At 35.4% G+C, this 11,995-nt stretch overlaps 2 protein-coding genes across 3 annotated transcripts in view; one reads left to right on the top strand and one right to left on the bottom strand.

Moving 5' to 3' along the window:
* LOC126880390 (zinc finger protein ZFP2-like) overlaps positions 1–2,388 on the bottom strand; it is a 23,334-nt gene extending 20,946 nt beyond the window's left edge. Inside the window, exon 1 of the mRNA XM_050644225.1 lies at positions 1,803–2,388. Within this exon, the coding sequence (XP_050500182.1) occupies positions 1,803–2,037 (235 nt within the window). The 5' untranslated portion in view covers positions 2,038–2,388. The remainder of the gene's footprint in view (positions 1–1,802) is intronic.
* The window catches only part of LOC126880392 (uncharacterized), a 62,123-nt gene extending 50,971 nt beyond the window's left edge, over positions 1–11,152 (top strand). For both annotated transcript variants that reach the window (XM_050644228.1, XM_050644227.1), the window contains exon 3: positions 10,903–11,152. In XM_050644228.1, coding sequence (XP_050500185.1) covers positions 10,903–11,020 — 118 coding nt within the window. In that variant the 3' untranslated portion in view covers positions 11,021–11,152. The remainder of the gene's footprint in view (positions 1–10,902) is intronic.
* Positions 11,153–11,995: the final 843 nt, after the last annotated feature.

The raw sequence follows: 11,995 nt of genomic DNA, 5'->3' as shown, positions 1-11,995 counted from the left end.
TAGCTGGGAACGATTTTTGTTCTTGATGGCGTTCATCGACGAGAAAGCAGATTCACAGATATAAGAAGTTGAAAATGGTATTATGGCATTCATAGCTTTCTTTGTGACCAGTGGATATTCATTGAAGAGGGGAATCCAAAATGATGCAACATCTACATTAACTTTGATTTTCTTCAGTTTTGACTGAGTCTCTGCTTCTTCAACTAGTTTACTGTACTTAAATTTAAGTCCACGGTCAATTTTTATATCTATCAGTTCACCCTCTTCATCTGTAGTGAACAATGCCGACTCAACATATGAATTTCACACCCAGTCCATTGATGCTGTATTGAGGGAGGGAAAATACTTTTTGATATTGTCATTCAGCTTACTAAAACTTTTCAAAAAAAGGTCTGACAGATTTGGTTCTACATTGCAATTGTTTGTTAACTCAAACATGTTCCACGTGTCTTGATTTTCAACTTTCTTTATCCACAGTAAAAGCTTTTGCTGGAAAGAACTGATTTTATCAGTGGAGGTGAGAATGTTTTCTTACTTTCCCTGCATGCCCTTATTTAAAACGTACAATTTCACAAAAATATCTGCCAAAAACGCAACTTTGGTGCACCAGGTGTCATCACTAAGGAAATTGGTATATTCAGACTGTTCACAAGTAAAAAATACTAACAGTTCCTCTTTAAGTTCATAGAATCTTTGAAGGACACATCCGAGAGATAACCATCTTACTTCTATATGCAACAATAGCTCCGTATGCTCAGAAACCATAGCAGAACACAAACTGTTAAATAATCTCACTTTTAAAGGCCTACTTTTGATGTAGTTCACCATTTTCACAACAGTTTGCAAAACGTCATTCAGTTCAGGCATCAATGACTTAACAAGTGCTTCTCTGTGTAAAAAAAATGTGTGAAAATAATATCTGGATTTTCCTTTTTAACTAAAGCCAGAAACCCTGTTAAGTGTCCCACCATCGCAGGGCAACCATATGTGCAAACACTCAAACAAGAGAGCCAAGACAAACCAGCAGTGATAAAATAACTGTTCATTAATTGAAAAATGTCTAGTCCTGTTGTATTTTCAGGGAGATCTTTACAAAATAAAAACTGTTCAATTAAGTTAGATTCACAGATAAGTCTAACGAAAGCAATAACCTGGGGTTTCCCAGTATATATCTGTGGATTCGTCCAATTGAAAAGCAAAAAATCAGCTGTTTCAAGTTTTTCATTTACTTGGATTTCAACATAAATTATCACGACGAATTAAAAAAGTAAATACTAGTAAAAAAGACGGTTAAATTTCGTGGTACACCTACAGGGAACTTTTGTTCCCAACCAGTGTGCCATGGCACACCGGTTGGGAACCTCTGGTCTACACCATAATCCATTTTCCTCCACGCCTTTATAGATATGTCTGAGGATTTTACATTCAAAACAGCCTCACCGTTCTTCATCACTTTTTGTTATTGTCCACATTTCTGAAGCATAAGTGAGGACGGGCTTGATTAGAATTTTGTATATCAATAGTTTTGTTCTTTTTGTGACTATGTTTGATGTTAAAAGTTTCTTTAACCCATAGTACGCTCTATTTGCTAGATATAATATACATCTGTTAATTTCTGCAGTTACTGTATTACTTTGGCTGACTTGTCAGTTAGTCAGTTCTATTGTTTTAATGTGTACCTAAACACATTCAATACATGCTTATGAATGACAAAATAACCAACAATGTTGTGAAAAAGTTATTCCTATTCATACTACCTACTTCTAGATATGGGAGTACTTAAATTATTTTTACCTACTAACCTTTTTCAGATGTTTGGTTGTCTTCAAAAGGGTCAAGTTTATTTAAATGCTGTTCTATTTCAGTATTTACCGGACATTTCTTTAAGTCTAAAGAATCATTTGTGTCATGAGTACTTTCCCAATTGGACTCCTCCTGAATTTCACATTTAAAGCCATCTAAAAGAGCATAATCCAAGTCATTATACTCTACTTCTATTTTACACGTTTCCTCGCTAATTTCTTCTTTTACTTCCATTGGAAATTATTCAATTTCCAATGAAAACAGAAATTCAAATTTACAAACTCCTTTACTTTACGATTACGATTGTTTGTTTACGACCATAGCACAGCATAATAAACGAAACCAGCAAGGACACTCCCTGATGCCGCCTTTGAAGTTGAAAAGTACAGGGTCGCCATTTTTCGCGTAGTACATCTCAGTGGTGATGTGATGTGTTGGTTCATCAGTGTTGCCGATTTCATTAATGAAATTATATTAAGCCACTGCTAAAATGGTCAGATTTTGCCAAAAATTATGTTAAAATTTTTTATCTCGGTAGATTAAGGGTAATAAAAATGCATTAAGAAAAAGTTATTTTATTCAACTTGTTAATTCAAAAATACTTGTAACAAAATTATGTGTAATATATTATACTATAATAAAACTACATCTAGAACGCTCTCAAATAATATTTCCTCATTTACATTAACATTTTTTGTCTGTTTGAAAGGAGTAACTCACTTTTGCTAACACTAATTTAATATTTGCTTGCTCACCGGTCGCATTTAAACGTCGACAGACAACGATATCTAAGAAAATGTGATTTTTTTTTATTTCTGCATTGCTGCAGTATCAGTTATTGCACTAACTTTATTACCCGTAAGAGATTCTTTTTGAATAATTTCTGGAATTTATGCAAAAGATTACGTATAAAATTATGTTAAAAAATATGAATGTCATAAAAGTTAAGTAAACCTGATAATTATGTACAAATCGGCAACACTGTCGATTCTCTACACTGTCTAGTACGTGCTGGTACTACGCACAAAATGACCGACGATCTGCGCAGTAATAGTGCGCGAACTTTTCCCGCCTACTAGTGTGTCACTGCTGTTGCGTTTTCTATGCTGTGACCATAGATTAAATATATTATAGTATTACCGGACTTTACGATGCGCGATGCATCATGCATGCGGCATGCGCTTCATAACTGTGCATGCGCTATGCGCTCACGCGCATGCGATTTGCGATTGTTTACGATTTACGAGAAAATAGAATGTGAGCATTTGAGCATGAGCAGACAGTGACAGGTGACAGCAACAGACTAAGCAGAGAACACAGAGAACAACGAACGAATGAACAGATACAGACAGAAACATATTTAGTACAATTCATAGAATATTCATAAATAAATTCAACGAAAGATATTGAAAAATAGGCCAACATCAGAACTTACAAACAAAAAATTCAAGAAGATTTTATTTTCTTGAGGTAATGCTGTCGAGTTTTTTGGTTTTAACGATTTTTGAGTTTTTAGTAGGTCACTCAGAAGTCAAAACAACGATTTTTTTTGCAAAAATTGTGAAAATCAATATATTTATTAGATGTTGTAGCACCAGCGTTCCGGGCGCCATTTTATATAACAGCCCCACGAATGGAAGCAATTCTATATAGCACGCCTATGGATAACAAAGGCAAAAAAGATAATATGTAACTCGACAAATTAAACAAACATAAAAATATCTATACTTGTGCTACATAACATTTCAGAGTACCTCGGTAGCTCTAAGTCTTCAGTCTTCAGAGATCTAAGGAGTGTGGATTCTTAATAGATTTTAAATATAATAGAAACTCAAATGCTCGGGGGGCGCCATTGAATAAAGAGAAAATGAAAGTCGAAGCGTACATAAACTTCAAAAAAAAATAACTAAAGTTAAAAGTTAATAAAAATATATAGTTATCATAAGATAAATACAAACACATTTACATAAATATAAATATAACATGACTTACCATAGTGTTTTGAGTTGAGTATCATTTAGGACCAAGAGAAAAGGATCAGATAATAATATTATCAATCAAAAACATTATTGTAAAATGAATAAAATTTTTATTAAAATAAAGATAAAAAAATAAAAAAGACAAATGATGGATCTTTTGTAGATGTACAACATTAAAGATCCTGTTTACAAAAACGATAAAAAAGTTTACAAACAATACCTTGTTATATAGTCCTATCCTTATTCTTCACGTTGTGAATGTCCAAAGCACTACTTTTCACTGAATTTACATAAAAAGTACAAAAAAGGTTGTTTCCAGGCAAAAAACTTCCAAATGACTCTGCTCATATTGACATTTAAATAAATTTTGAGGTATTTAGGATTATCTTTAGCACTTAATCCATAACTGCTTACAAAAAGAAACTTAGGTAGTGTAGTATACACTAAAGTAAACCGGCTCTTTGCTTAACAGCGGCATTTGGCTTATGACTAGGAAGTCACGAAAGGAGAACAGTTTCTAACACAACATAGGTGCTGCTTCTAATACTCTACATTTTCAGGAACTTAAGAAAAACTTGATTAAGAACTACGTCAGAACTTAATCTTCGAACTTAACTTTCTCAGAAAACCGCCAAAGCGGCTTCTGCCGAGGCTGCAACAAACCTCTCTCTTTGAAAGCCCCAACTTGAATTGCTTTTTCTCACACCGTGAATGCTTCTCTCCAACCTAAAACGCTTCCTTCCAAAAACCCAATCCATTTCTCTCATTCTACCCTACTCATCCAATCAACCAATAAGAAAAAAGTTTAATCCTTCCTTCTTTCATCATTGACTAATAAAAAAATAACTAAGCTTCCTGCACGTATTATCGACCAATAGGGATTAACAAAATATATTCTACGCCGAACGTACTTGGTAGGGAAACATCAAAAATCATCTCGCAAAGTCAGCAAACCTCTCTCCGTTCTAACATTTTCAAGAAAGATATTGCTGAGTCCACAATTAACACCCGCGCTCTCTGATACCCAAAGCAGCACTTATTGTGTATATAACTGCCTAAATTCGTGGCGCCAAAGACCATTATAATACAATGTAACTCTTTTTAACATCACACACTGAACGGGCGAGAAATTAAAGGAAATCGAATGTAGATACCTATGACTGTAAAATATAATAACGTCTTTTTTAACAAGGATAAACTACAATTGAATTATTCTCACGTTTTTTCGAAACTGAAATAAATTCCTTGAATTTATTCTTATGTCTACAGGGTGAGACAAAAATATGTAACAATGACATTTACGATTTTTGGTTTCTAGGTGAGGCAAAAAATTGAGTTCTTTTGAACCGTTTCATTGTTAAACAAAAATAAGCATAAAACAAAAAATAGCTCAACAGCGTTACCTGACGAAATATGTAAAGAAAATACTATGCAAAATTTTAGGTGGATCGGTATATATTATTTCCTGTTACTCCGTAAAGGAGCATAGGGCATCCACGAAGCTTCTCCATTGGACTCTGTCTCTGGCCATGGCTGCTACCTCTCCCCAGCTCTTTCTCATACCTTTGTAGTCAGCTTCAATTGTTCTTCTCCAGGTCGTTGCGGGACGTCCTTGCTTTCTTCGTCCTGCTACTGTCCATTTTAGAGCTTTCTTTGTTATATCTGGGTTGTCCTTCCTCAGGGTGTGTCCCAGCCAATTCCATCTTTTCCTTTTAATTGCAATTTCAATTGGCTTTTGTTTGGTTTTATTCCAGAGTTCTTGATTTGTTATGATGTTGGGTCAATATACTTTCAAAATTTTTCGGAGGCACCTATTTACAAATACTTGGAGTTTTTTGACAGTTCCGTCTGTTATTGCCCAGGTCTCGCATCCATACAGTAATACTGTTTTCTTAAATATTCTTATTTTGGTGTTTTGACTAATTTGTGTTGACCTCCATATGCTTGATAATGTTCCAAATGCTTGTTGTGCTTTTCTAAGACGATGTACCATGCACCATGTACGCCAACTATACTTCTTAGGTAGCAAAATTCTTGTACCTGAGTACCACCCTGAAGTACCACCTTGAAGTAATCATAATCTTGCAAATCAAAGGACAGAGGTTAGACGAAAATTTAATTTCGCCAAAAGGTCAGGCGAGTGGGGCGATTATCGCAAAGCTCTGACTGACTACAATAAGGAATTGAGAAGGGCAAAAAGAGAATCGTGGAGAAGGCATTGTGAAGAGATAGAAGGGACTTCAGAAATGGCAAGGCTCCATAAAGTTCTCTCAAAGGACCCTCAGATAAGTATTCCCTCGCTCCAAAAAGAGTCAGGTGAATACACTCAGAATGGTGAAGACACCCTGAAAGAGCTTTTCAGGGTGCACTTTCCTGAGTCTGAGACAAAACTGATACCACTAGACACATGGCAAACCGGACTGGATATCATGAATTATGGTTCTAGGGAAAACTGGCATGTGGCAAAAGAAGTTATAAACCAGGACAAAATCAAATGGGCAATAAACTCATTCGAGCCATATAAATCACCGGGTCCGGACGGGATTTATCCAATACTTCTACAGAAGGGAAACGACCTTCTTTTCAAAAAATTGTGTAAGATACTGCAGGCTAGTTTAGGGCTGGGGTACATACCAAAAGCATGGAGGCTGATAAGGGTGGCTTTTATACCCAAACCTGGCAAAATCGGACAGGTCTGCGGCCATTAAGTCTGATGTCATTCGTACTGAAGACCTTAGAAAAACTGCTCGATAGGCATATCAGGGATGGTGTATTGGTTGAAAGTCCGATACATCGGGGACAATATGCATATCGAGCGGGAGTCTCCACAGAAACGGCACTGCACCATCTTGTACAGAGAGTGGAGTACGTTCTAGAAAACCAAGAGGTGATGTTGGGTGCATTTCTCGATATTGAGGGAGCATTTGACAACACCTCCTACGAAGCGATCACAAGGGCGATCCGTCTAAAAGGAATAGACGAAACAAGCTGTAGATGGATAGACTGCATGCTGAGAAGCCGTGTGATATATGCTACGTTGCTAGGGGATACAGTGTCAGCTCAGGTAGCCAGAGGCTGCCCACAGGGGGGAGTCTTATCTCCTCTATTGTGGAATCTGGTCATGGATGGCCTGATAGCTAGACTCGACAACGATAGGCATCACGTCCTGGGCTATGCGGATGACCTAGTCATCTTAGCCCACGGAAAATTTAATGGTACAGTCAGAGATCGAATGCAACAGGCTCTGACCGTAGTTACAGAATGGACTTCAAATGTAGGGCTTAACATCAGTCCTCTAAAGTCCAAAATCATGAAATTTACTAAAAGAAGGAATTCAGAGGAATTGGGTCCTCTAAGTCTAAATGGTATACATTTAAATCTGGTGAGTGAAGTAAAGTATCTCGGGATAATATTAGACTCAAGACTTACTTGGAATCAGCAGATAGAAAGAATAACGAAGAGAGCGGTATCTACGTTAATGGTAGCCAGACGTACTCATGGAAAAATGTGGGGTTTGAGACCAGACATGGTATATTGGACTTATAACATGGTAGTAAAACCCACAATTACATATGCGTCAGTGGTATGGTGGCCAAAAGTGCAGCAAAAAAGTGCCATCATCAAATTAAGCAAGGTGCAAAGACTTGCTTGTCTCGGGATCACGGGGGCTATGAGGGGCACACCTACGGCAGCTATGGAGGCACTACTGGATCTCCCTCCTTTACATATAACAATAAGAGGTGAGGCGAGAATGGGCTATTATAGACTGCGAGAAAACCTGAGCAACGTACCAGTTAAATCAGGACATAGTAAAATAACGAATGAAATTAATGATGCCGAATGGATGATGATTTCTGACCATATGACATCAAGATATATGCCTGAATTACCTTTTCAAGTGGACATTTGCCCACGAGACGAATGGGACAGAGGAAACTCTCGACCCAGACTGCAGGGTTGCACCTGGTATACGGACGGGTCTAAAACTGCAGACGGTTCGGGCGCAGGAATATTCTATAGTGGTGGAAATTTTAACATTTCTATTCCACTGGGAGAATGTACCTCCGTATTTCAGACAGAGATTTTTGCAATCTTGCAGTGTGCAAGAGAAAACAACCTGAGGGCATTCGAACTGCAGCGGGTTAACATATGCACAGATAGCCAAGCAGCCATTGGGGCTCTTATAAGCCCTAAGGTGAACTCTAGGCTGGTGTGGGAATGTCGACAAGAACTTGATAGACTGGCACAACATAACAGTGTTATACTGGTATGGGTTCCAGGTCATCGGGGCATATACGGCAATGAAAGAGCTGATGCACTTGCCAAGAGAGCATCAGCTACAAAATACCTGGGTCCAGAGCCGGCCGTGGGAGTGCCAAAAAGCACCGTCCGCGAACGAAAAAAAGCCTGGATCCGAAGCCAACACAACTCACACTGGGAGAGTGTACCCGGTCAAACACATGGCAAGATGTATATCGGACGGACATGTGCTAGTAGAGCTGAGTTACTGCTGAAAACAAGCAGGAATCAGCTCAGAGTCATAACAGGTTTCCTCACTGGACATGCGCCAGTTAAGGGTCACCTGCATACAATGGGACTGTTTCATGGAGACTTGAGCTGCAGACTCTGTAACAGAGAACCTGAAACAGTCAACCATATTTTACATGACTGTGAGGCATTGGATCGGAGGCGGCAAACACTTTTCGGAGACATCGAAATGACTCCAAAATTATACGGCACCCACCCACTAGACCTGTACAAGCTGGTACAGGGTTCCAGAATTCTGGAATGGGTTTCATAAACAGTGGAAGATGTACAATAAGCCAAGTGGCTGCAGTACAACCGGTTCACAACAGACGGCTTCCAGGAAAAAAAAAAAAAAAAAAAAAAAAAAAAAAAAAAAAAAAAAGCAGAGAACACAGAGAACAACGAACGAATGAACACATAAAGCCGCGTTCTCACTGGTAAAAGTTTGTGACGAACCAGCTGTTCGTTGCAAATATTTGCGTGCTCGAGGTAAATTGTGCTAATGTGGACGTGTTCGTTGCATAATAGGGGAGTCAATAGAAATTTTGACTACGGAAAAAATCAAACAAGATAGAATTTTTTGTAATTTGATTAAGAAATGTTTAATAAACAACATAAACTATCTTGTTTAATAAACAACAAAGTTCTACTCCAGAAGTGGGTGCTTCATTTTTTATTAAACAAATGAACTACGAAATTATTTGTTTTTTTTTTAATAACTACGAAAATATAAATCTTGTAAATTTTACACAAAAAACCGATTAAAGATTTTTCTAAAATTAAATCATAGATAGCTTCTATAATTTTTTATTTATAACGCTAAAGTAACCCTTCTCGCAAACATTGACCCACGATTCAAACAAACGTTCGGCGAAGCGCACGATTGAGTTATTTTAATATACCTAATTCTTTAACTAATGGATCAAATTAAATTTTACAAATTTGACATGAAAGAAGAACAATTAATTAATTGCTTAAGCTTAAGCTATCTTATAGTTATAATAAAAGGTAAATGGGCATCAGTACGGTGTGGGCGGAAAGTGAGACAGTTACATGAATTTTGTTTAAAAATGTCTAACTAATACCTACAATTTTACTTATATAACTCTCAAATTCACACAACTTACCTTTCAAACATCCTACTAAATGATGTTTCATTAAAAAAACACAAAAATTTAATTCAAATGTAGTCTCAAAAAATGTAATCTTTGAAAACTTCGTAGATTTACAGAATTTTGTCATGCAAAATTCCTCTAACCGGCATTGTAGAATAAACAAAAGCTTATTTTCTTTACTTTAAAATGGCGTATTGCAAAAAAAAATTAGGACTATTTTTAAACAAGATATCCGTAGGATTTTCAAGAGTATCCGTAATTTGATAACAATTTTAAGTTTTTTTATTTTTTCAATTGAAAGAATATAAATTGCATATTATAATATAATTTTTAATTCCAAATAACTTTTCTTAATAACACTTTTCGATATTGTGAAATATAAAGGTACTTTACTCTTGAGCGCAATTCATATTTTTATAACATACCTCTTACACTATTGATAAAATTTGATATCTGATGATTGCATCTTAGGTTTTAGACTATGCAGAGTATTTTATAAAGAATAATTTGTTTTCATAAAGTTAATAATAAAAAAGTTTTCCATGTGGATCCAACTTAGTGGGACCTACTGCATGTGTATATGTCACATTTTGAAAAAGCATATCTTGTTTAAAAATAGTCCTAGGATTTTTTACAATACACCATTTTAAAGTAAAGAAAATAAGCTTTCTTTTTTATTGTACTATATACCCAAATATACAAAAAAAAGTTATAATGAGAAATTTAAAAATAATCGTAAAATAAATCAAAAATCATTAAAAGTATAAAACTTTGAACAACCATATCTTGCCTAAAAATAGTCATAGAGGCTTCTACAGTCGACCATTTTCAAGGTGATTGACTTTTCTTTCTACTAAATGTAACATTGCATATACCTAAAGCTATGCAGAAAAAAAAGTTTCAGAACAAGGTTTGAGAAGTAACAAGGAAAATGGGCCAAAATCGCTGTGAGTGGCAAACTTTGAAAAATCATATTTTGGAAACTGTATATCACAGAGACTTCTACCAAAGGTCACTTTAAAGAGAAAGGATGGAAGCTTTTTCTGTGCAATTCCTATACCTTTATCCCCGTGGAAAAAAGTTATGGGGCAAAAAATAAAATTACTATCTTTTGTGTTTTTTTCTTGCTTTTCTTTTGAATATACATATATTTGTAAGCAAAAATATTTTGGAGTTTAAAATGTGATGTTTGGATAGTAAATTTAACCTAGAACAATTTTTCTGTAGACGTGTTTGTACCAAAAGTGCATAGAACTCACCCTAATTCGCCCTGTGCCTAGGGACTAATTTACCCCCTTCTCAAAAACGCACCCCTTTAAATGGTAGCACTACGCGGGTTTTTCATATTTAGAGGTCCATTGCCTGTATGAAACAATAAAACCCCGTTAACGTTGTAGTTCCTTTCTAAAATACATAATCAATAGCTTATTATATTGGTAATACAAGACAAAATTTTAATACACATTTTTTATTTTCAGACCAAAGTATAGATACCCTTATTACGATGAAAATGGTGTTGGAAGACTTTTATATGGATATGGGGATGATAAATTATACCAATACAAAGTATTTTCCCCTTTGGAAGGAATTCACTAGATGATTTAAGTGTTGTTATTTTCCCCAAAATTAATTTAAATATAAAATAAAATTTTATAGATTGTAGAAAATGATTATTTAGATTATTTATTTAAAAATTTCTTAATTAGTGTAAATAAAAAATTAAGTAGTTATTTATTTCTCATTGATTTCCTTTCTGGGGTTTCCGAATTCCAATATCGTCGGCCTAATGTGAAAAATGCGTAAGTCCAAAATATTCAATTTTAGACTTTTGATGGTATCTGTTGGTATCATTACCCAAAAAGTATGTATGGCTCTGTTTTCTTCTAATTTAGTTTACTAGATTTTGTTAAAATTGTGAAAATGAAATATGCATAACGCTCGGTTTCATAATCAGTTAATGCGGACTTTAAAATTTAAGTTGGTACCTGTATCAATGCAATTCATATGGGTAAATGTCAACGTTAAAGTGAACTTTAGTTAATGTTCACTTTAAGTTGATTATGAAACCGGGCGTAAGTCTATTAATGTTGAAAACCATATGAAATCTGCACAAGTCCCACAAGTCTGCTCTTGTTAGTGACCAAATTGTTCAAACGTATTGGTCCTATTCTGATGTTAATACAATAAAAAGTCTTTTCATTGTAAACGGGTGAGTACCTATAAACTACAGGTTAAAATGACACAACATATTGTTTTGATAATTCAACATTTCGCCACTCAGCGATTCAGCATTTCGGGAAAAAGCATCGAATTCGCGACCGTCATCGCGACCGTCATTGCGATCGTCATCGCTTATGCTATATATTATTTGTATGTATAATGTATATGTATATATAAATTGTATAGAAGTATTTAAATTTAATATAAATGTAAAACCTATTTTACGATCGAGAAAAAGAATTTATTTCGCGACCGTCATCTCTTCAGCGAAATAAATTTTCTACGTATCTATGTTATGTATACCTATGCATACATAAAATGTATACCTACAAGTATTTAAATTTAAAATAA

Source organism: Diabrotica virgifera, chromosome 2 (genome assembly GCF_917563875.1).
Source record: "Diabrotica virgifera virgifera chromosome 2, PGI_DIABVI_V3a".
In the NCBI taxonomy this organism is placed as follows: Eukaryota; Metazoa; Arthropoda; class Insecta; order Coleoptera; family Chrysomelidae; genus Diabrotica; species Diabrotica virgifera.
This window is presented reverse-complemented; position numbering and strand designations above follow the sequence as displayed.